This window comes from Neomonachus schauinslandi, chromosome 1 (assembly GCF_002201575.2).
Source record: "Neomonachus schauinslandi chromosome 1, ASM220157v2, whole genome shotgun sequence".
Taxonomy (NCBI): domain Eukaryota; kingdom Metazoa; phylum Chordata; class Mammalia; order Carnivora; family Phocidae; genus Neomonachus; species Neomonachus schauinslandi.
Window position 1 is genome coordinate 12,282,121 of NC_058403.1, and position 24,729 is coordinate 12,306,849.

General features: G+C 51.6%; 1 protein-coding gene across 1 annotated transcript in view; it reads left to right on the plus strand.

The window, feature by feature from the left end:
- The window catches only part of URB1 (URB1 ribosome biogenesis homolog), a 66,193-nt gene that overhangs the window by 20,988 nt on the left and 20,476 nt on the right, over positions 1–24,729 (plus strand). The window contains exons 9-27 of the mRNA XM_021678083.1: positions 195–390; positions 1,900–2,037; positions 3,573–3,746; positions 4,412–4,538; positions 5,143–5,259; positions 6,355–6,467; positions 8,029–8,148; positions 9,816–9,932; positions 10,617–10,755; positions 11,514–11,684; positions 12,673–12,866; positions 14,821–15,039; positions 15,798–15,977; positions 16,831–17,686; positions 18,827–19,028; positions 19,698–19,884; positions 21,937–21,995; positions 23,555–23,748; positions 24,408–24,518. Coding sequence (XP_021533758.1) covers positions 195–390; positions 1,900–2,037; positions 3,573–3,746; positions 4,412–4,538; positions 5,143–5,259; positions 6,355–6,467; positions 8,029–8,148; positions 9,816–9,932; positions 10,617–10,755; positions 11,514–11,684; positions 12,673–12,866; positions 14,821–15,039; positions 15,798–15,977; positions 16,831–17,686; positions 18,827–19,028; positions 19,698–19,884; positions 21,937–21,995; positions 23,555–23,748; positions 24,408–24,518 — 3,614 coding nt within the window. The remainder of the gene's footprint in view (positions 1–194; positions 391–1,899; positions 2,038–3,572; positions 3,747–4,411; positions 4,539–5,142; positions 5,260–6,354; positions 6,468–8,028; positions 8,149–9,815; positions 9,933–10,616; positions 10,756–11,513; positions 11,685–12,672; positions 12,867–14,820; positions 15,040–15,797; positions 15,978–16,830; positions 17,687–18,826; positions 19,029–19,697; positions 19,885–21,936; positions 21,996–23,554; positions 23,749–24,407; positions 24,519–24,729) is intronic.

Here is a 24,729-nt window from a genome sequence, read left to right on the forward strand (position 1 = left end):
GAGCGAGAGTCCCACAGACCATGAAAACACCCCACTTTGTGTCACAAGGGAGAGCCACAGGTGCAATTTGCTGGTCACTTGTATTTCAACTGTGTTTACTGAGGGCGGTGTCAAGGAGCTGCATTATTACCCCGAGCTCTCAGCGCATTGTGAAAATTCCCTGCAGACCCTTCTCTCCTCTCTTTCTCTGACAGAGGCGGGAATCTGACCCTCCTGCACTTCCTGTTGGGTTTGAAGACTGCTGCAGACGATGAGCTGGTGGCCGAGCTCGTGGTGAACATCCTCAAAGTGTGCCCGGACTTACTGAACAAATACTTCAAGGAAGTCACATTTTCCTTTCTTCCTAGAGTGAAGTCCACTTGGTCAAATAACATCAAACTGCTGAACAAGGTAACACCCTGGCTGTTCTGGAGTGTGTTAGGGGGTGGGCAGAGTGTCAGGAGCTGTGGAATGGCAGCCAGGGAGAGAGAGTGACGTGCCCATGAACTTCAGGATGGAGAGAACTCCTTCAGCCATTCTTCAGGGGGTAATTTAGATCATGTCACATTGGTGTCCTGATCCTCTGAGGACATTCTGCTTTTCACTGAGCTGAATTTAGAGGTAGATGTCTTTTGAATCTGTTAAGCCGAATTCATCTCCTTCATCCAGATTTTGCTTAGAGTGAGATCTTAATGAATTTTAGCACATTTAGGCTGGAATTAGTGAGATGTCTGAAATGTAGGATAGTTTCTAAAGACTACTGTTTTAAGTACTTAGAACAACTTGAAATAAGCTATGAAACAATGGTTTGTTTGTCTAGGTGGCTATGTATTAATGTCCTTTTTTTTTTTTTTAAGATTTATTTATTTGAGAGAGAAAAAGTGAGAGTGAGCAGGGGGAGGGGCAGGAGAGAAAACTCTCAAGCCAACTCCCAGCTGAGCGAGGAGCCCAGTACAGGGATCAATCCCACGACCTGAGATCATGCCCTGAGCCGAAACCAAGAGTCGGCCGCTTAACCAGCCGAGCCACCCAGGCTCCCCTGTTAATGTCCTTCTGGTCACAGACGTCAGCCTCCCTGCATCCACCATAGCGGACGTACCTACCGTACATTCTTTGGCAGGACTGCCTGGCTCAGTTAAGGTCTGATTTTTGGCCTGCTTAATGGTGAAACATCTAGGATTGTTTTCTTGTGCCCTGTCTGGGCATGGGGTTATCTATAAAACAAGCTTTTTTTCAAGTCTTCTCTCATTTTCCTCAGGTGTGTGTATATATAGTCCCCACGTGTATCTTAGGATGAGAAGGAGGCATTTTGCCCCTCATTTGGGGGAAGGTAGCCTGTGGCCACCACCCTTTTGGGGAGGTGCTCTGGTGCTGCTCTTCCCAGGGAAGGGCAGCGGGCAAGTTCATGGCCTTTGCAGGCCTGGGTGTGAGTCCTTGCTTCACTGCTTTCTAGCTATGCACCCCTGAGGAAATTATTTAACCTTATTGAGGTCCAATTTTGTCATCCATGAATGTTTTTTATTTTAATGTAAAATATCCCTACCCCAAAGGGTTGTCATGAAGTATTAAAAGATGACATAATTTGTCACGTGTCTGTCAAGTGCAGTAACTGGTGAGTAATACAATTGTTAGCTCCAGCAGTGACTTATTTGTCATCAGAGGTTTTAAGGGGCTCCCCAGGCTGCCACGCTGTGCTCTGCTTTGAAGGGCATTGCCCTGGTAACAAACAGTCTCATGACCTGACTTTTCTCTAACAAGTAGATTAGGGGTTAATCTTCCGGACCCTGTTCCTTGGCAGACCTTGGACCTTTATCACTATAATCCTTTCATTGGAACCGCTTCACTGTGGGGTGCCTACAGTTAGCCTCAGGTTTGAAACGTAACCTGCACTAGCTCATTCTCTGTTCTCTTTTTTCATAGATCTATGAGGCCCAGCCGGACATTTCCCGGGCTTTTCAGACCAGAGAGTTCATCCCCTTGCCTCGGCTCCTGGCAATGGTGATGGTGACCACTGTGCCCCTGGTGTGCAATAAGATCATGTTCACCCAGGCATTAAATGTAAGTGGTCGCCTTTCTTCTAGAACTTTCTCCTGTTCACTGCATTGGCCTTTCTGGGGATCATTCTAAGAATGCCTACCTGGATATATTGGATGGTGTTTTGTCAGTGAGCTTCAGGCTTTCCGTGTCCACTTACCTGGGCAAGGGACCCTGAGCCTGAGGAACATTCCAGCCAGAGGATGCAGCGGCTGATTTTATTGCTCCAGCACGGAGCCAGGACCACAGCCTCCTGCATGGCTCTCTGCACCTGCCTGAGGGTGGGAGCCTGTTGGACCCAGACACAGCCCAGTGTCGTGTATAAAACTATCAGTTGAGGATTTGTGGATGGGGTAAGACTGAAATTTGCCTGGCAAATCCTGTCTTTTGTGGTATAAGTGAATACTGTTAAAATTTCTGGGGAACGTTTACTTTGGGGATTAGCTATTTCAGGCCTTTTGAGAGGACATGTTCATGGAAAAAATTGGACACATTCACGGAAAGATTAAATTTCCTATCATTATACATTATAAAGGTCCCCGAGTCCCTGCAGGAGCCACGTTCTGAGGGATGCATGCATCTTTCAGCACAGCTCCGTGGCATGGCCTTAAGTGAACGGCTGCAAGCTGTTGGCACACGTGGGTCTTGGGCTCTGCCAGGCCCTCATGTTCCCGGGTTGCCTCAGGACTTAGCTGGGGGAGGCCGGGTGTCTGTGGGGCAGGAGGAGTCCCCACCCGTCAGGCAGGCCGGGTTGTCGTGTGGACACGGCAGAACTGGGGTCTGTCGTGGTGGGTCACATGGACTCGAGGTGGCCCCAGCGGTGATGGGCATTGGGCGCAGAGCAGCGAGGACCCCCTGGTGGTGCAGTGGGGTTCAGCATTTCTGATGCCTGTCTCCAGGGTTTGTGCTGAGAGTGGGCAGCGGGCGAGGAACAGGGAGGAGGCCGGCGTGGGCCTGGGCAGAAAGGCCTTTTGTTCTGGTTGCCAAGTCGTAATAACCAAAATTAGGACCCAGCTCACTTGCCCGTCAGTCTGGTGGGAGACACAAACTGTTTAGTCTCGAGGGGCTGTTAAGGAAACAGAACTGAAAGGCGGATGTTGGATGCGGCCCCTTTCTGGGTGGAAGACTACGTCCCTGCCCTCTGGGAGCGGCTCTGGCAGGCGGTCTGGGATGGAAGGCCAGCCATCCCCTCTCACTGTGTCATTTCAGACACATTAAGTGCTTTTCCAGGAGCTGGTGGGGTTCTGGTGAGATTGTAGCTGTTCTTGATGAGGATAATCCATTGAGCTCAGTGGCTGTCAGAAAAGACTTACCAAACCTAGACAATGAAACAGAACTAAAAATAACTATCACGTGTTTCTTTCAGTTGCCGTCTCCTCAGCCACTGCTGAGGTCAGATCTGCAGGAGGTCAAGAGGCAGGGTCCACAGGCTGCCCAGCTCGTGCGGCCCTCCCTGCTGGGGACCCCAGGAGGAGCAAGGGCCCGTCAGTCCCAGGGCTTGGGAGGTTTGTGTCCACCAGTGCAGCCTCCAGTATGGATTTACCTCTTTTTCTTCCCAGTTGGACAGCAAATCGGTGAAACACACAGCTTTATCCCTTATTTCCGTCATTTTGAAAAGAGCATTGAAAACCGTTGACCACTGCCTGAATAAAGAGACGTGGCAAGGATCAAGCGTGTACTCGGCCGAGGTGATGGAAGAATTCGTGCGGCTCTTCAGAGAAGCTCTGAGCAAGGTAGGCATGGGAGCAGCTGTGGCCATTCCAGATGAGGTTCCAGAAAGTTCCTTACAGCTGTCATGGGCGAGCACACCAGGGGAAAAGGCAGCCCCAGGAGCACAGAGGCTAGGTGTGAAACGAAGTGCAGTGGAGGGGTTCGGGTGCTCTTGGACCTCCAGCCTCATCGGGAGCTGATTGTTCTTCCCTCCCCAGCCGCTGCACACACACTGGGCTGGGGCTAAGGTGAGGGGGTGGCTTGGGAGGCCCCTCCTGCGCCCTCTTCCCCGGGGCCTATTCTGGTAAGTCAGGAAGGGCCGTCATCGTCTGCAGACGGGGCACCTGCCAGGAAGGAGCCAAGGTCATGCTGGGTGAGGCCCCCGGCTGATCAGAGGACGGGTTTCTTTTTCCCAGTGTCTTGCTCTGGTGAATGAGTCTTCGGGGGTTTGTTGTAATCATCAGCGATTGTGTTTTCACCAAGTCCTTGCTGTACAGTCGTGGGAATCAGCAGCACAGAGCAGAACTCACAGAGGATGTGGGCCTGTGTTCCCCCCATCCCGTCTCTTACCCCCACGTGTGCTCAAATCCTCCCTTTGTTTTTGCTTCTCCTTAGTAGGTTCATTTCATTTATTTCCTTCCCTTGTTTAATGTGGTTGGTTTTTTTGTTTTCTTGTTTTCCCTTTTAGATTTTACCAGACCTCAACACCATCGTGTGGGTCTGGCAGTCCCTTCGAAAGCAGGACACAAAACAGGATGATGAGAAAGGAAAGAAGAGGGACAACCAGACTCCCACCTGTGTGACTCCCGAGTGCGGTGAGGAGTGTGCGGGGCTCTGCTGTGTGCAGACAGGTGGTACGGGCAGCCAGGGACACCGCCTGCCTACAGGGGCTTTCAGGGCGTCTATTGGGAATGCATCCAAGCTTTATGGGAGCACCGTGACTCTCTAAAGACTTGAATGATGGGTGTCATGTACTCTGGCCTTTCCATGTTGGGGGTTGGGGGCTCTCATTTACTGTGCAGATAGAGCTGGGCTACACAGTCCCCCCATTAAGGGGATACATTGACTCAAACCTTGTTATTGGCCTGCCAGGCAGTGGGTCTCGTATCTTCTGTCTCTGCTATTTAATCTTTACAGTGACTGCGAGGGTAGGTGCTGCTGAATCCCCGTTGTTCGGATGAGGATGCTCGAGCACAGAGAGAGAGAGCAGCTGTAACCTGTCCCAGGTCACAGCACCGAAATGGGGATTTAAACCCAGTCTGTTTGGACAGTCCTGACCATGTTGACTTCGTAGGGATCTGTGTGCAGCCTCTGCGTTCAGCATGGGGTTGACTGCAATGGGTCACGGGTGGTTCGCCTGCTGATGAAGGGCAAAGAACAAATGTGTTTCCTAATTTGAGGTGTCTGATTTTGGTTCAGATGATGCAGAAACCATTCTTCTGAAAGCCGTTCTGCTCCAGGTCATATGCCTGTACCAGAAGGTGGTCCCACACATGGTCATGCAGTACAACTTTGACTTCAGCAAGCTCCTGAAAGGTGTGTCCCCTGAGACCGCAGGCGCCCCTCTGCTGTGTGCTGGCAGGAATGAAGGACGGGCAGCTAAGCCAGAGCAGAGCCCCCGGAGCTGAGGGCCGGCATGCGTGAGCCCCCAGCCTGGTTATTTGTGTTTGGACTAATACATTTTAAATAGCCAGTGTTCCTTAAGTAAATATCAGATGAACGCTTAGCAGCAGGCAGAGCAGGGAGAAGCCAGGCAGCCTGAATTGTCTGCCGGGGACGAATGACAAATCTGATCGTGTGACATTAACTCTAAAGCCTCTTTTCAAAGGAGCGGGGCTGCAGAAATTAGAGGGCCCGAGATGTAATGAGCACTGGGTGTTACATGCAACTGATGAATCACTGACCTCTATCTCTGAAACCAATAATACATTACATGTTAGTGCTTGTCTGGTCATGTTTCCTTGATGGAAAAATTTGTCTAATAAAATCAACTTTATAATTGGGCCCACAGAAGAAAACTTGCAGAAATATCACTCCTGGCATTTATATAAGGTGTTGGAATAATCCTAATGAAAAGCTGTAATTAACTTTTTAATTGTTGGAAGGTGAAAGGTTCTCCTTGCTGTGAGAATATGAAATTTACCATTTACTATTTAGTATCGTGTCGTTCCCAAGCAAAGAGAAATCCCAGAATTCAGGGCAGAGGGTAGGGACCCAGGCTGGGGCTCCGGTGGCCACAGCGTGCTCACGACATCTCTGTAGTCTGGGGAGTGAGGCCGGTGCCTCCCACTGGGCTAACGTCGGTGAGGGACCACACCCAGGGCGCAGCATGAGGGTCCCGGCTTCAGGCTGTAGGGAGAGGTCGGTGGGGGCCAGCGGGCTGCTTTGGGCTGGTGGAGTTGTGGGCTTTCTGCTGAAGATTTGGATAGACCACAGGAGGGGGAGGACGTGGCAGGTGAGGTGCGTCCGGGCAGAAGAGTGGGCCCAGGACAAGGGAGGACAGAGCCCCAGATCGCCTTTCTTATTTCTGCGGATGGAGTTCCTTCTCTGGTCCCCTTCGCCAGGGACAGCAGTGGCTGTGCACCTTCCTCCCCTTGACTTCCTGTCTGTGTTCCTCTCTCCTGCCCACAGGCATCATCTCAGAGCAGGGCCTCCGAGACGAGGTCCCTCCCATTCTGCAGCACCACATTCTCAAGGTGGCCCTGGAGCTGCCCGCCAGCAAGTTTTTGTGGTTAAAGGCACAGGTAGGAAGCGGAGAGCTCCTGCCTTCTGTTCACTAACTCGCGGGCATGTTGGTTTTTTGGCCTGGAAATTTCTAACTGGATCAGAACCTGATGGTTACAAGGAAGACATTCATGGTTCCCCTCTCAGACGCACGCAGAGCAGAGGCCAGGGCCTCATTCGTGAACCAGGAGGCCTCAGAGTCTCTTTGCTTTGGCAAAATAGGGTGTTTTCGTGTGTTCTGACTGAAACAGTATCATTGCTGGGTATTGGGAGTTTAGGGTTTTTTTAATCTTGACGACTTTATGTCTTGTCATTTTAAAACTTTTTCGGAAATAAAATACATTCCTTTTCTTTTGTCCTCATCCTGGAAGAAGTTAAGACAGAGATGGGAATAGATACCAAGCCAGGAGAGGATTGAGGTTGGCGGAAAAGTCTGTAAAAATTGCTGACATTTTTTTGCTTTTAATAATGTGTCCTAGGACTTTCTGGAGAATATATAACATTGAATCAAAGGGAACTCAAGATTCAGCAGATACTTAACCTGTGTATTTAAGCACGGGATGCCTATCACTTCTATCCAGAGGAAAAGTGACCAGGCAAAATGAAGCATTGTCCGAGTGTGTTTCTCAGTAGCTCACATGACTGTTTTTTTTAGTGACTCCGATCTTACTTAAAATCTTATGGAACCAATAGTGTGGAAATGTATGTGGTCATTTTTACCTGTTGTATTTCCAGGAAGGTGTGAGCGTGCAGGGGGCGCTGGGATCTGTGCCTTTTTTTCCAGGTCCTCTCCTGAGGTTCACCTGCATTGTAGTTGAGGATTGACACATGTGCTCCATGCATCCGCACCTTTACCGCCACTTAAAGGCGAGGCAGCCGGGGCACAGAGGGCTCAGGACACCTGTGCAGGATGCCAGCCGTAGCTGGAGGACCCAGGATTGGCCCCAGGCAGTGTTGCCCATGGCCCTGCTCTCAACCTCTGCACCCCACCATGAGGTCACTGCCACGGACCCCAGAGAGATGACCAGCCAGGGGTGTCGTTTTTCACCCCAGCTGAACAGGGCCAGTGGGAATCCTGCTGATTTATTTGGAAAGTGAACAGAGGGAGGCCTCTTAACTTTGCAAGAAACTGGTATTAAAATATTAATTTATATTCAGTGCGCCACCTTCTGCATACAAGGTGAAGTCTGCTGGGTTTCATGAACACCAGCACTTCATGTGCTCAAGGCCAAACACAGCCTTGATGGCATTGGGACAGGGATCTGGAGCTCCATGTACTTCGCTGAGATATGCGTTTGAAGCTCAAAAGCCTTTGTGAGAGGCTAAATTATGTATAAGGGATCGATTCTGTCCGCACTGGCATTTTGCTGACATGCAACCAGGCCCAGTTATCCAACTGCTGTTCAGGGGTTTCGTTGAGCTTCTGAGGCTCCTCACGTCTAAAATCCCAGCAGTCTCACCAGGTTGTAGTTATACGAGAGCAGATAAGAGGCCTGGGAGCATGTTGGGCATGCAGTACCTGTTTGCCCAGCGTACTGTGGCCTCTGTAATGTTGAGAATGTGCTGCTTTTCAAACTCCAGGAAGGCCCAGATGCAGAAATTATTGGAGGAGAGCGATCTGTATTTTACTTATTGATGAAAATGTTTGTGACCAGTAGCCATCTGCAGCTCAAGTCATCTACCAAACTCCTGATCATAAAGGTGAGTGTTTTCTACCAGTTCCTAATTCTGAGAGGCATTTTCACTCTTTGTTATGGTAGGTGCTTAGTAAACAGTTGTTGAATTAAGGGTGTATCAGGACTTCTCTAAACTTAAAAATGGGAGGTTTTGGGGCGCCTGGGTGGCTCAGTCGTTGGACGTCTGCCTTCGGCTCGAGTCGTGATCCCGGGGTCCTGGGATCAAGCCCCGCATCAGGCTCCCCACTCAGCAGGAAGCCTGCTTCTCCCTCTCCTACTCCCCCTGCTTGTGTTCCCTCTCTTGCCGTGTCTTTCTCTGTCAAATATATAAATAAAATCTTAAAAAAAAAAAAAAGGGAGGTTTTATGGCCGTTTTAATTTATGACCCCTAATCCCAGCTGTGTTCCCAAGAGGCAGCATGGAGTGGAAAACGTGGGCTTTGAGGTCCTGTTCCTAGATCTGAGCCCTGCTTCTGCTCCTTCCTGGGTGGCACTGGGCAAATTACTCAATCTCTCTGAATTTCGTTTTCCCATGGTGAACGGGAATGATGAAACGGTAGGCTTTCAGAGGAGAGGAGAGTACTTGTGATCACGTAGTAGGTCATGCCTAGTACGTTATAGGCTCAAGAAATGGATTTCTGTTTACATAGACCATCCCTCTTCCCACATGTCCAAACTCAGCCTTCTCCAGGGCTCAGCTGTCCTTACCTCCTCGGTCACCCATAGCATGGGTGTCAAAGTCCGTGGAAGGGAACAGGGAGTTGGACTGTTAGCTTCTCTTTCTTACACTTGGTACTCACTTGATGCAGCCGTAGGAAATCGAATTCGTCATTTCTGCTCTGCAGCAAATGTCTCGCGGGTGCTACAGAATTCACGTCATTGTTTTTAGGGTGCAGAGATTCTACCTTTCTTTGAAGTGCTGGTAATCTTGCTGCCCTATAACCTCACCTGAGCTGCTTGAAGAACGTGAACGTCTGGGTCTTGACCTCTACAGGTTGTCATTTCCCTATAGGCCTGCACTTGACCCCAGGCTGATTTTGTGATCGCTGACTGCACGTAGGTGGGATTGGCACCGTCGGGTCTCCCTTCGGTGTGCTCTGCTGCAGGGCTCGTGCAGTGGGGCTGCTCAGACTCTCAGTCTGTGGCATCGGTCCATTTGGGGATGTCATTTAATCCCCCTGGTTCAAGGTCCTGCCCCTTAACACATTCTTTTCTCTTAGAAATGCTGGTGCTCCTTGCCCCAGGTCTGAGGCTTGAGGGGCCGCGCTGTGGTGACGTGATGTGACTGACGTGACGTGAGTGGTGTGTTGGAGAATTTCATGCAGGCTGATGGTTGGTTGCTGTGAGGGGCTGAGTCATGCACATCTACCTGGGGTCTTTGTGACAATCCAGGTATAAAAACCAGACTCCTAAGTAGCAGCTGGGGTTTTTTTTTTTCTTTTTATTATTTAGGAGTTGAAAGAAAGGAATAGGAAGCAGCAAGACCAGGGATCGTGTGATCTTTAATAGAGTGCAGCATGATCTCTTTTCCTTGTTTCCCTCAACCATGGGAGTGTTGTTTTGAAAGAGTGGCTTTTGGAGTAGAACTGCAGATGAGACTTTGACCCCCTCTGTGCTTTTGGGTTTCTGTGTTATGCTGCTTCGGCTCGCACAGAGCGTGGTGACCCCAACCCTCCGATCTGCTTCCTGACAGATTCTTCGGGACACAGGGGTGTTCGAGCACACGTGGAAGGAGCTGGAGCTGTGGCTGGAGCACTTAGATTACACCCCAGAAGAGAAACGAGAGACTGTGATTCAGTTTTTGGAACGTGTAAGCACCTATTTCCAGTGTTAAAGAAGCATGTTAGTAAATAGGCCAATTAGCTTTTAGCTCAATTAAGGCATTTTGTTGTTGTTGTTGTTGTTGTTTAAGATTTTTTTTTTTAATTTATTTGAGAGAGAGAATGAGATAGAGAGAGAGAGCATGAGAAGGGGGAGGGTCAGAGGGAGAAGCAGACTCCCTGCCAAGCAGGGAGCCCGATGCCGGACTCAATCCCGGGACTCCAGGATCATGACCTGAGCCGAAGGCAGTGGCTTAACCAACTGAGCCACCCAGGAGCCCTCAATTAAGGCATTTTTGATGCACTGGTGCCAAATGCCCTGTTTCTGGCTTGCTTCATAATTCCTGCCGAGATGTCAGAATTTGCTTAGTTTTAGAATTTGTAAAATGGGTATATATTACCATGTACTATTTAATTACCTTTCGAGGATTTGTCTTTGCACGAAGAGAACAATAATATGCTTAGAGCGATATTAAAAGCAATGGTTTATACTAAAGGAATTTTTTTTTTAATTTTATAACAAAAAGTTAAAAACTTGGCAGAAAAATTACAGTTCTTACTGAGGACTGCTAACATTTTAGCTCTTCCCTCATTTTACCGGTGATATTTTTTGGCATATTTGCATTTCATTTGTGACCCTCAGAATGTTTTCTGCTTGACTCTTCAATGCCCAGGTTTTGCTGACTTTGGTGGCGAATCCCTATTCATACACAGACAAAGCCTCTGACTTTGTCCAGGAAGCCAGCACACTGCAGGCCACTGGGACGAAGCAGGATGCTGATGATGTCAGCATTCCTGTCTCTCACATCGACGGTAGGCGCCGCTGCCTCTATGCTCCTTGGGCTTCTGAAGTTCAAGCCACCGTGGCAAATCAGTGATGAAAATGAGAGTTGTGTTCATGTCTTATGCAGATTATAGACATCTGTTTCTTTGAGTCAAAGCTCAGTCTACTCTGGAAATGAAAATTGCCTTATTTGCTCATAGAATGGGGAGTATGTACAAAGTCTATTTGCTGGGTTATTTTTATTTGTGCAGTGTTTCCTCTGTGCCAGGTGTTGATCTCAGCTCTTCATAAATCTACCTCCTGCAACCTCGTGAACCACCCTACAGGGCAGGTGTCCTTTTCCTCATTTTATACAGGGATAAGACAACTGAGGCACAGAAAGGTTAGGTAATTAGCTCAAGTCACACAGCTAGTACCTAGGAAAGTCGGGATTTGAACCTGACACTGGCTCTGGCCTGTTCTTCAACCCTTATGTTTTTTTGCTTCTCAGATTTTGACTTGTTTGCCTGAATATCCAGGTTAAGGTTTTGGGGGCTTCTCCGTGTCACTTGAGGAAACTTCAGTCTCTTACCACCTGAGCTGGATATCCTGCATTTTGTCTGGCAGAGATCTCAGGATTTTATAGGCGATGTCCTCATCTATTTAGAACCAAACTTCCTATTAAGCCTTTCCCCCCGGGGACATTTAGCTTTTATCAGACGTTCTCTTATCCCTCCCTGTGGAGCTCTTTGCAGTGGGTTCCTTCAGTGGCTCTTGCCTTGGTTTGACTGTCCCCTTTCTGACTCAGATGTTCTCGACATGGTGGACGTCCTGGTGGAGGGCAGCGAAGGCTTGGATGAGGAAATTGGATTCTTACTGAATGATGACATGATCCTGCTCACGTTCCCATTCAGCGCGGTGGTCCCCGCCGCCCTGGAAGCCAGGAATAAGTTGCTCCTTGGGACAGAAAGTGAAACAGGTACCTGTGTGTCGTCAGGATACTCTGGGTGCATCATCCAGCTGGGTCTCTGTGGAGTAGGAGGTGTGATTCCAGGGGCTCTGGGAGTAATGGCTGAAAATCCAAGGCAGCAAGATTCAGACCCACCAACATGATAGCTACTTGGCTGTTAGAGCTGAGCATGTAAGGATAAGTCTAGAGGCTAGCTGGACTTCTGGGAGATGGTCATTTGAGCATAAGTCCATAATAATGCATTTGTGGGGCTGCACAGGCCCCTGCTGGAACACTGATGTTTTCTCTTCAACGTTTGTTCTTCCTATCACGATGCTAGGCTAGGAATCCTTCATACTTGCTGGAAGTTGCTGGAACATAGAACCAAGGAAGTACTCACAGATCACAGTGGTGTCCTTAGGGTTGCTCAGGCTTTGCTGCAATAACAAAGAAGCCCCAGCATGTAGTGGTTTAACGAGTAAAGCTGTTTTTCTAGACCTTGCCATAGCCTAGCACAGGTCACGTTGCTCTTTTGGGTGACTGTCCTGTAGGAGGCAGCTCAGGGCTCCAGGCCACTCCCATCTTGTAGCTGTGCTGTCGCAACATACGGCTTCAAGGGTCACCTTGGAAAAGGAAGAGAGAGAGGGCAGTCATGCTGAGGCTGTTCTGGCCAGGCCTGGAAGTGGCTGCCTCAGTCACGTGGTCCTAGCCTAACTACAGGCGACGCCCGCGTGCCAAGGAACGAGAGACGGATTGGTGAGCACCAAGCGAGTCCTGGCCGCACGTGCCTTCTGCATCACCTCTTCCACACCTGGGTCTCCACTTCCAGGCCTTGGGACCGGAAGCCTGAGGGTGTGTGTGTCGCAGAGTCAATGCAACGGAGCCTGGATGCGCTCTGCAGTGGTAGCATCTGCCTTTCGGTGTGTTGGCCTGCATTTTGCTGGGTCTCAAATCCGTGTGGGAATTGGTGTTACTGATGGGTCACAGAAGGGTAGTCACACATCTCATTCCCCTGCAGGAGAGAGCGTCGTGGCGTATCTGACGGCAGTGCTGACAGACCTGCTCCACACGCAGAGGGACCCTCTGGCTCTGTGTCTGCTGCTTCAGGCTTACGATACGTTGGAGCCTCCGGCCCCGCCTTGCTGCCATCAGCTGTCCCGGTTCCGCGGATACTACAGCCGCTGGATCCCAGAGCCAGCCCGAGAGGCCTCGGTGAGCTGGGCATCACTGCTCCCATGGAAGCCAGGCCTTTGCCTAGAAAACCCCGAGGTGCCTTCTGTGGGCCACTCTGGCTGTGCCCCAGCTTTGCAGCTGTCCGGCTGCTCAGTTTCCAGGGAGAAGCTTGTTAACCTTCTGCTTTCCCTGCACAAGAGAAGGCGCTCAGGGGGCATCACTGCTGTTCAGCTGCTAGGATGGAGCCTAGATGGCTCGGTGATGCAGGGAATTGAGTTTCCCGCAGGCTGCAGGGCTCCCTCGTCACGGTGCCGGCTTCGGGGCGGGAGGGAGGTTGCCGTTTCTCCTTACCGAGTCATCTGGTACGTGTGGGTCCTAGCTTTCTCCAGCGGGCCTTAGCACGCTCCTCAGCCGTGTGGGCTCAGCTGGCAGCCCGGGCCCTGGCCACCCCCAGCAGTCTCCATTCTGTGAAGACCGGGAAAGTGGAAACAAAGAATCTTCTTTACGTGGGGACTACATTCTTGTAATGGGGTGCTGCAGGTCTGGCCCCATTGCAGACAGTTTACGAATGTTGGAGGGCAGGGGGGCAGTTAACTGTGGTGTGCATTTTGTGTATATATTCAGTTTTTAGCTTTTCTTGAAAAAGGTGGCTCAGGGCCTCTTTGTCTTGTGATATTTGTAGCTGTCGCTTACAGTGCTTGCATGTTTCCGTTTGTCAGGGCCCGCTGCTACGAATACTACATGTGTTTTAAGTCCCTTAATCCTCACAGCAGCTCCAAGAAGGTCAGGACTTACTGGGCTCATTACACACATGGGGAAACTGAGGCACAGAGTGGTTCCACCACTAGGCAGCAGTGGGAGCAAGGTCAGGATTCCGCCCAGGCAGTGGGCTCCAGTGTCCACGCCCTTCCTGGCCGCTGCCACCTTCCCCCCCCCCCCCCCCCCCCGCCCCGGCTAGGCTGTGGTTCAGACTTGGTGGTGGCCGCTCAGAGCTCAGGGCAAGCGTCGCAGTTCAGGGATGCACCTCACGGGTGCTCAGAGGAAGTCGTCCGCTTTCTGCTGAGTGGGTCCCAGCAGTGCTGCTCACCCTCCAGGGGGCGTCAGACATGGTCTCCAGGCCCCACCCTGAGTGCGTTCAGTTCGGCAGGGGGCCCAGGGGGGTTGGCCTCTCTCGGCGGTTCCGAGCAGCGCTGCTGTGTTTCTGGACACACGCAGCCTCGTTTCGTTGGCCTTGCGATGTGGAGCGTGTGGAGTTAGAGTAATACGAGGCACGTGGGGGTGAATAAAAAAGGCAGTGTGGTTGTCGTAGAAAAAATCAACAACTTCAGTTTGAGGTAGAAGTCCAGAAATTTGTCTTCATTCTGTCCGCTGTCTTGTTAGTCCCCCAACAAGGTACTCTGACCAAGGCTCCTGGGGGAGGGCCTTTGGAAGGCCTGGAGCTTACAGAGCTGGCTCCTGCACGGCTGTGACCTCCCAGTTCCCAGTGATTAATCACAGTGACTCTTCTTCTTTTTTTTTTTTTTTTAAGATTTTATATATTTATTTGATAGCGAGAGAGAGCGAGCATGAGTGATGGGGGGGTTAGAGGGAGAAGCAGACTCCCCGCAGAGCACAGAGCCTGTCGCGGGGCTTAAGATCGTGACCTGAGCCGAAATCAAGAGTCAGATGCTTGCCTGCACACTCTTCTGAGTGAAATGTCTGTCACACGTGGCTCCAGGCTGCAGCGTCCGTTCCCCAGCGTGTGTGAACGCCTTCCCGATCCAGTGCCTTCGTGTTAAGGCCCTCTGGGAACGTACCTGTGACTGAGAACGCTGCGGCTTAATTTGCATAAATAAAATGTCACGCAGTCACGTGTTTTCTAGTATTAGGACGCGATTGTGAAGTGTCCCCTTGTCATGAACATCACCCCGTACCTGTCTTAGCAGACCGCGTACCTTTTTCATCTGTGGTTGTTTGTCTTTCCTTCCCTCCGGGCTTTTGCTGCCTCCCCAAGCCCCTTCAGACGCCAGGCAGCCTTGCGCCCCAGGGTCCTCCAGCCTCCTCCTTCGCCGCCCTGCTGCAGACGGCCTACGAGAGCGAGGGCGCGCTCCTGGACGGGCAGGTTCAGGCGCGGCTGCGGGCTGCCCTCCCACACGTCCCGATGCACCAGCTGCTGCGCTCGGCCACACACCTGCTGCTGTACCTCAGGAGCACCGTGCAGAGCTTCGGCCAGGTCCGCACTGCCCCGGCCTCTCCGTGCAGACCCCGCGTGTCCCCAATCTCGGCCTCCAGAGCGGCCCCTCGGGAGTCGGGTCCAGACCGAGTGACGGTGTTGCTAGAGCCCTGGAGTCTCATTGTCACCCTGTTGCTCACGAGGAGACTTAGTGACGTGACATACACAGGACCACCCCCCCACCCACCCACCCAGCCAGGGAGCCTGGGCTGCTAGTTCACAGCCTGCCCCTCCCTCCTGGACTGCTTCTCCTCCCTGGAGCAGACGTGCAGAGGTGGGTTCGGCACCCAGTATCTGCAGGCTTCCGTACCCCTCGCAGAATCTGTACCCCTCAGCAGCTGCAGACCCCTGCAGACCAGGAGCGACATGGCCGACCCTGCTGCCAGGGTCCTTCCCACGGCAGACTGGGTCAGTGCGCTGCCAGACCCACCGTCTTGCATAAGTTGTAATTTTGTCGTTCATTGGTGAGCTTTCTGTTCCCGGTGTGGTTTACGGAGTTTTAGTTTGGGCTTCCCTCACCTTGGTCAAGATAAACCTGCATACTTCATCGAGATTTAGGGGGCACATCTTACTGAGAAAGGACTTTGAGGTTCTTGGTGTTTTACAAGGAGTTGCCACTCTAGCCTGTTGCCCTCTTCAGTCCTTGTTTCTGGTAACGTGGCCCCTTCTGGTTGCGGAGGGACGCGGTAGTCATGGTCGTGGCGACTGTGAGCCCCCCCGCCGGCCTCTGAGCAGTCGTGCGGCTCTTGTCCTCACAGCTGGGCCGAAGTGCAGGGCCTGCCCTCCTGCAGCTCCTCCTGGACCTCCTCAGGCGCCTGGTCGTCCACTGTGTGCAGCTGGATGCGCAGAACCAGCAGAAATGCGAGGCCGCCCAGGCCGAATCCGACCTCTTTTTGGACATGGAGTCCATGGCCTCGCTGGAGCTGGCCAATGACAAGGTACCACTGCCATTCTTCCGTGGGTCTCCTTCCTGTTAACCTTTTCCTGTCAAGTCTCAGACCTTGGCTTTCCCTCTGCTTCTGATCCAACACGAGGACGTGTTCGTTGCAGGTAAATAAGGAATCGCAGAACACCACAGAGGGGACACTGAACCTCCCCCCGACCCCTGACCCCTGTACCCACAGATAAGCATGGTATAATGTGGGCGTGTAGCTTTCCAGTTGCCTTCCCTGCGAGCTGTTTCTCGTACACCGGGTGACATGAGCATCTTGAGAAACTGGGAACGTTTTCCTTTTGAGCAGTTGCAGCCTGTGTTGAGCGAAGGCTGGGCGGTGGGTGCGGCTGGCCCAGTAGCTCCACAGCGTGAGCTTACCTCTCCCCTGCTGGGGACCTCGAAGCCACCGTTCCCAGATGCAGGGTCTCCCGCGCTGTGATCCCGCTGCTCCCGGGATCCCTCTGTCCCTCGGTCAGGTTGATGTCGGAGGGCAGGGCTGCTAAGCAGGAACCAGATGATTGGTCTTCACCGCATTTGGGCATTTCTGCATAGCCCATCCCCTGGTGGAGAGCAGTTCTGTCTGTTGTACAGTTAATCCGTTCAGGCTGAATTCGTCAGACACCTGCCAGCGTGAGTGGGGCACTGGCCCAGTCATGGTTCAGCTGTCACACTTGCCCAGGGGGCAGGGAAAGGAGGGCAATGCAGTGCGGTCGGGTTATAGCTTTGACCAGGCTTGGGTTGGGGTGCTTTGGGGCTTGCGGATGGAATGGCTTAGGAATGCTGTTGTCTGCCCTCCATTCTACTCCCTGCTGGCTCTGGGCCGTGTGTGAGGTCTGTGCTTTATCACTCTATTTCAGACACTGGAGGAGGTGCTCGTGGCCATCCTCCGACACCCCACACTGGAGGGCTGGTACCTGGCCCTGGAGCAACAGGCCCTCCCTCCGCACACCCTCAGCCCCGTCCTTGTGAAACTCCTGGCAGCCCACCTCAGCACAGGGGTCCTGCAGCTGCTAATGGCTAGCGCCCCGGTCCTCCAGAGCACTGGTCAGCGGGGCCTCCTGGCCAAGTACTTGGAGGCCATCACTCAGAGCGTGTTGAAGGAGTTGCAAAACAGGAGGACAGGCTCGGCCGTGTCACCACCAAAGACCCTCCCTCAACTGGAGGCCCTGCAGGGACTGCATCCCTACATGGAGGGCGCCCAGCTCCGAGAGGTCACCGTGGCCCTGCTGAGCCTGCCTGGGGCCCAGCTGGTGACCCAGTGGCCCACGAAGTCTCCTGGGAAGGAGAGACACCTGAATGCTTTCGGCAAGGCCCTGGTCCAGCTGTTGATCACCAGCCCCCAGGACCAGCTGCAGAGCAGTGAGCTCCTTTGGGCCTCCGAGTTTGTGAAAGGCCTGGGGGCTTTGCTCCCCACATTGGCCGTGGACGAGCTGGACGCTGTATTACTCCACACTCTGCAGAGAGAGCCCGCGCTGGCCCCCGTGGTTGGGGTGGACCTGCTCGACTACTGCCTGGCCCGGCGGACACAGGCGGCCCTCGGCATCGCCGCCCTGCTCCTGCAGCTGAGCTGCACCCACCTCCTGCGGTTCGAGCTGTGGTGCGGGCAGCCCGGCACGGGGCTCTGCCTCCAGGAGCGCCTGGATGACTTGCTCCCTCTCCTCCACGCGTATCTCCAGGCCAGGACACAGGGCTACTGTGCACGCCCGGCGGGAGGTACAGCAGCTGGTGGCTTCGGGCAGCTGGGGGTGTTAAGTCAGAGGGCTGAGGAGGTCTAACAGGGAACTCCCACAGTTGGGGTGTGGGCTAAGTCTCTCCTCTGTCCTCCATCCACTGACCCAGCTCTGGAGATCGAGAAAGAGGAGAGATTCGCACTCCCAGCCCTCCCCTGTCTCGGGTCTCGGCCGTGGGTTGAGGTGCTGCCCCACACTCCCATCCACCCCCGGCTCTCCCCGCAGTAAGCGGGGGAGGGCTGGGTCGAGGAAGGGTCAGCACCAGGGCAAGGGAGGCATTTGGGGTGACCGCCCTTTGTCCCAGCCCATTGTCCCCAGCAGAAGAAGTGTCAGTGAGTGACGCTGAGTCAAGGCAGCTTGAGCCAAGCCCTCTTCCTCCACCTGTAGGGTTTCAGGTCCGAGGCACTTTTTGCTCACCTGAAATTTGCCTTAATTTCTTTTTATCGTGGGTATGAATGATTGTTCACTCACTGCTTTCCCTCAGTGTGTCATGACTTTGTACCAGTGATGACAGATGTTTTAAAAAGTAAGAGAGCCCCCTTCTAGTCAGTGATTCTTTTTTTTTTTTAAGATTTATTTACTATTTTAGACAGAGAACGAGTGGGAGGGGCAGAGAGAGAGGGAGAGAATCTCAAGCAGACTTCATGCTGAGTAGGGAGCCTGACGTAGGGCTCGATCTCACAACCCATGAGATCAAGACCTGAGCTGCAACCAACAGTTGGACACTTAACTAACTGAACCACCCAGGCGCCCCCTCTAGTCAGTGATTCTTGGTGTACGTCTCCAATTCCCGTGCCTTTGAGGCATGAATTGTGAGCGAGTCCAGAACTTTGGTCCTCACAGTCCCATGACCAGCTTCGAGCTAGACACTCAGGGCCCAGTGTCAGAGGGTTGACTGACGAGAGGTAACCAGTGGCATGCTGGTCAACGTTTAACAGACTGGCCCTCGCATTTGCCAATCTCCATGGCATCTGTGCTCCTGCCCTGGCCAACCTCAAGATACGAGTGTGAACTCACCCAGTCACAAATTTCCTAAAAGTTTGCCATGGGCTCTGTGAGCTGGTACGTGCTGGCCCCAGCATGCCGCAGTGTGTGACCATTTCTCCTTTTTGTCTCTGCCTAGTGTCCTGTGCTGTCATTCCCGTCTTGAGGAAGGCCCTGTGGAAACGGCTGCAGACCAGGCTTCTCAGCACAGACGGGCCCCCAGCGTCCGGGCTGCATCAGGAGGTCCTGGCCCAGCTGGTCCCGTTTGCAAAAGCCAAGGACCTTGCTGTCCTCATGGACCATTTGCCCAGCTTGCTTCAGACTCCGGGCAGGCGCGAGAGGTATGAAGGCTTACGTTCCCCTCTCCGCTTCACTTTTCCCTGTAGCTTTTAGAAACTAGTGGGAAACTTGCCGCACTGCTTTCACGCCAGTCGGCGAGAAGGCACCTCCTACAGGAAGTCTTCTTCCAGCCATCCTGCCTGGAGCGAGCACGTCTCCATGAGTGGATGGCTGGGTCTGATGCCCTGAGAGCAGCGGCTCTCAACCGGGGGTGATTTTGCCCCCTCCAGGGGACAGTTGGCCACGTCTGACATTTTTTATTGTCACAACGTGGTGGAGGGGGGCTGTCGCTTCTGGCATCTAGAGGATAGAGGCCAGGGGTGCTGCTAAATATCTTCTCATGTCATAGCACTGCTCCCCCTGCCAAGAAAGAATAATCTGGCCCAACATGTCAGTAGTACTGACACTGAGATAGCCTGATTTAGGCAAAGTCTGGACAATGTATCTTTTTTTCTGGTGCAGTAGTATTGTTTCCGGGAATTGTAAAAATGTTGGTGTATCTGTGACGCTGGAGCAAGGAGGCCAGGGCAGCCATGGACTCTGGTGCTTAGGTGCTGTGGGGAGTGGGACTCAGAGCTCTGTCCCAGGTGGCCCATTGTAATGGGAGTTACACTTAAGCTGGAGGGGTTTAGGCCATCCCCCCGACTCTGTGCCTTCTGTCTTCTGTGCAGTTGGAACGTGGCCGACTCTGTGTCTGCAGTGCTGGAAGGGTCGGCTGGACAGCTGCGTACCTGGAGGAGGACTCTGTTGGAGTCCTGTGTGAAATGGCTGATCGTATCTTTCCGTGGTGGCCAGCAAGACCACGACGGTACCCGGGATCAGGAGAGGCAGATGCTGCTGAGATTTAGTGAGCTGCTGGTAGGTGTCTTTCCTTTCCTTAGAGAGCCTGATTACACTTTGAAAGGAAAGAGTGGAATAGACAGACCAGAGTTCACAGATGTGCACCCAGAAGTAGTGGGAGATGAGCAGGGCTGACTCTGCCCCGAGACGATGCGCCGCCTTCTTCCAAGAACGGATGTAGGATTTTGTCAAGCGCATTTTTGCTTCTACTGAAATGGTTTATGGTTTTGGTTTTTTTTTTTAGTCTGCTAATAAGATGACTTACATTAATTGAGTTTTGATGGTTAAACTAACTTTACGTTCCTGGGATACACCTGCTTGATGACAGTGTATTACAGTTTTTCCATATCGTTGGATTTGATGTGCTAATATTTTTTTAAGAATTTTTCCATCTGTGTGCATGTGGGATATCTGTTTATAATTTCATTTTCTAGCAGTCTGTTGTTTTTTGGTTTTAGGATCAGGTAACATAGCCCTCAGAATGAGTTGGGAAGTTTCATTCCAGGTTTTTCTTTCCTGTGAGCATTGTCAAACGTCGTTGCTTTCCCGTCTTCTGGCATACATTGTTCTCGATAAGAAGTTTGTCATTCTTACCTTTGTTCCCCTGCCTTAGGATCTTTTTTTCTTTACGTTGTTTAAAGCAACATGATCATGACGTGCCTTAGAGTAGTTTTATTTAAGGTTCTTATGCTTGGGGTTCATGGAGCTTTTTGCCACTATGAGCCTAGAGCTGTCATAAAATTTGGAAATATTCAGCTATTTTTGGTCATTATAAAATTATTATTTTTGCACAGGAATAACATCCTGAAGGATATGAGTTATTCCTCAGTCCGTGATGTAAAATTACGTTAAAACTCATAGGGTCTGTGACTTGTGTTTAAACTCTGGACCCAAAATTTAAAAAGTAATCCTCAGGAAAATAACCCTAGGTGACAGCTGTGTGATAAATAGATTCGTAGGTTATAGATCAAGCGGTGTGCTTATGTTGTATCAGGAGACTTTTTAACCTGTATCTCAGCCTTAATTCATTGTGTTACAGGTTTGTGCGTTCAAAGTACCTAGGAGCCCAAACATGGCAGAACTAGGGGGCACGAGGAACATCCCCGAGACCTAGGGAGAGCTGAGTGTAGAGGAGGGTGCTGGGCTCACCCGCCACTGGTGACAGTGGCCCTTCCTGTGTGACCCTGTCGTCAGCCCCTCATCCAGGAGGCCAGCTCGATGACTGAGAGCGGGCTGTGCTCTTCTCAGGGATTTGCCTCCCCCCTCCCCTACCTCCCGTTCTCTCTCTTCTTTTTTCCTCTTTCATAGATGCACTGTTTCTAGGTTTTAGGTTCATAGCAGAGCTGAGCAGACAGTACAGAGTTCCCCTGTGCCCCTTGCTGCCAGGCACACGCAGCCACCCACTCTGAGCCCACCTCACCAGCCCTTTTAACTGAGGAATAATTTTCATGTTGTGAAATACAGGCTCTTTGTGTGTGTGTGTGTGTGTGTGTGTGTGTGTAAATATGGGCTCTTAAGTGTAGAGTTTAGTGTTGACAAATGCATATATACCCTCGTGCCCACACTCCCATCAGAGATTTTCATCATCCCAGGAAGTTCCCTTCCCTCCAGAGCACCCACCCCTGTGATTTAACTTAGCGCTGTATTTGGAGATTTTCTCTACATCGGTGACTGTGGACCAGCATCGGCCCTGCTGATGGTGCAAAGGTCTTCCGCTGGGGAGAGATGCTGTCCTGTGTTTAAGCCATGAGCGGCTGGCCCTGTGCGTGACGCAGGCCACGAGTGCCTTCTGAAGTGGTGGACAGAGGGATAGGTAACAGGACTGTTAGGGAGTGTTTTTCTGCTCATTTGGTGATCATAGACATGCTAATAAAATGACAGAGCCATTAGCAGAAATAATAAAACAATTTAAAAAATCAAAGAAAGAAACAACTGCGTGCTTCTATGGATTCCTTAGGTCACTCACTGTTTTCCGTGTTTACTTGAACGCCTCTAATTTAAGATCTATATTCTGTGCTTTAAATGAATTGAAGATGTCCCCTGAATATTTCTTACTTCTTTTATTCACAGAATTCCCTTAATGAAGTTGATCCTGGTGATTGGCAGAAATTTGTGAAGACTGGACTCAAGTGAGTCCGTTTTGCTCTCTCGGGGTGATTGAGTAAGGGCGTGAGCGTGTGACGCCAAGCCTGCGTGGTAGCTCGTCAGCCCGGCGTCTGTGGATCACAGGCCGCTCCTGGTTCACGGATGACGGGGTGTGGGATGCCGCGGAGGCTGGACGATTTACCCACTGACATGACGATGACAGAAGTGGCCTTTAAAAAATGAAATATTTTTAAGAAACCAGAGCACGCAGAGAATACAACAGCAGCGCCCCGATCGAATAAGTGCTGGCAGCTTCCTGTGTTTGTCCCTATCCCCCTCTGCCCCCCCCCCCCCCATAAAGCGTCACTCTCCTGAGGTCAGGCTTCGTCATGGCCATGGGTGTTTTCCTACCTTGGTTGCACGCCAGCATGTCTCTAAATAGTAATGATAGTATTTTAGTTGGCTTCACTTTCTATACAAATGTATCGCCTTATGTGTCTTTTTTTTTTTCTTGCATTCAAGTGTTTTTGAGTTACCCATGCTGATACACTTAGATCTCAGCCCATTTCTTTTTGCTGCGGGGGTGGGGGGGTATGATTCTGTTTTCAGGCCCCCTCCCCTCTCCCCCCCCCCCCCCCCCCCCGCTGGTGGACATCTCCCTCCCTCCCTCCCTCCCTCCCGTGCCTGCAGTGAAGGCTGCGCTCCCCTTCATGCCTCGTGCCAGGTTTTCTCAGGGAGCGGCGCTCGCTGGCAGGGAGTGTGGCCACAGCTTGAGTTTTACTAGATTTTTAGCTTGCTCTCCAAAGTTTCCGAGCTCACCTAGCACATCTTTTCCTCACATCCTCACTCGCACTTGATAGGGTCAGACTCATGAAACTGTCGTTGTGCCTCTAATTCACTTCCCTGATTAGTCACCGACTTGAAACAGAAAAATGCTTTACTTGGCCCAAGAGAAGAGAAAGATGTGAAGGTGGGTCACAGATCAATGACTGCCTTGGATTGCCATCATGGAATAGTGACATTTCTTTTGGGCTTCGGTTAATTTGTATTTCTAGAATGCCCAGTGTATGCTAAGTGATTCTTAAGGTTAGTCACATATGATTGAAAAGCTGCTTTATTCCAGAGCAGGATGCTTTCATCCCTTCAGTGGGTTCTGAGGGATGAGGGCTGAGAAGGCCTCTGAACCCCTGGATGGGAGCTCTCAGTAGCCGGACGCAAGGAAGCGGGGAGGCTGACGTGGCAGGGCGGGCTGAGCAGTGAGCGGTATCTTGATTCAGGCTCAGCTCTTCTGCCTCCTGGCACTTTAACTGAATAGGAAGTTTGTTTGGTGTTCGCACCGCAGGAAAATAAATGCATCCCCTCCCTGTTTTCAGAAATGCCCCCTGCCATGGGTGGACGGCTAGGTGTGTGATAGAGCAAGTGTCCTGCAGCGACAGTAGTGGGATCCACATGGGTAGACGGGTATGCGCTGTAAAATTGTCATCTTTGTGGTGTGTTAGAAATTTTTCTTAAGAAAATGCCAAGAGAAAGGTTTTTTGTTGTATCCTGCGAAATAAAACTCCCCTATGTGAAGTTCTTTCCCCCTTTGATTCATGCCTCCTAGATTTCGGTATCAGGACCACGCATTTTTAAAGGCCCTCCATGCTGCCATACAGTGCCTGTATCTTCCTGAAAACTCCATGTGCACAAAGCTCATCCAGCTCCCAGTGGTCCACATGATGCTCACGCAGCATTCTCTCTTTTTGCCAACTCTACTAAAGTCTGAAGAAGAGGAAAACCTGGACAATCAAGTAAAAGGTGACCCCCGCTAGCTGCGCACCAAGGTTTAGCACCGATGCGTTTTCAGAGCTAAGGAGGCATTACCAAAATGGCATCAGGATGTTTTGTTTCTGTCAAATCCAAGCCCAAGAAGTATTTCCTCTGACTTTGGGCCAAGCAGCAGAGGAGATGGTCTGAATGGTCCTGTCCTCTTAAAGCCACGCTCTGCCTGGAGACAAAATGAACATGCTCAAGCCGGTAGAAATCCCCGTGGGGTCGGTCTGTAATCAGCTGCTGGATCGAAGAGAGCCGTCCCCCAAGTTGCTGGTGTGGGTGGTAGGAAAATCACAAAGGCCCCGCCATTTATTTAGGCAGGAGTAGATATATAGAGACTTTGCTAACATAATCACAGAGGAGCATGCTTAGGTGTTAAAATCTTTGGTGGCTTAAAATGTGGGAGGGGGAGTGAAGAGAGCAATGATAGCCTTGCCAAAGCCTGGGGGGAGAGAGACAGTGGTGAAGATATGCCTCATTTAAAAAAGGAAAAAGAGGGGCAAGGCACAGTCCAGAGACTGATACTGTTCAGAGGAGGATATTTCAAGCATTTAAATGTTCCCTGAAATGCTTCCTCGTCTACTTTTATTCTTGTGTGCACATCCCCCTGCACTGCTATGCATTTCGGTGTTGTTTCCTTCCAGAAGCGCTAGTGGATCTGATGTCGGTGGTGGTGAAGATGTGTCCCTCTGTCTGTGAAAGCAGCCACTTTGCCGTGCTCCTTGGGGCCTATGGTGCCACTCTAAGCGTCCTGGGTAAGGGTGTGGGGGCTGGGTGGTATGGCCAGGGGGTGAGGGGACTGGGGAGGCGATATGACTGGGGAGTGTGGGGACTGGGCCATGTGACCAGGGAGTGTGAGGGGACCAGGTAGGCAGTGTGACCAGGGAGTGTGAGGGCACCGGGCTGTGTGACCAGGGAGTGTGAGGGGACCAGGCAGGCAGTGTGACCAGGGAGTGTGAGGGGACC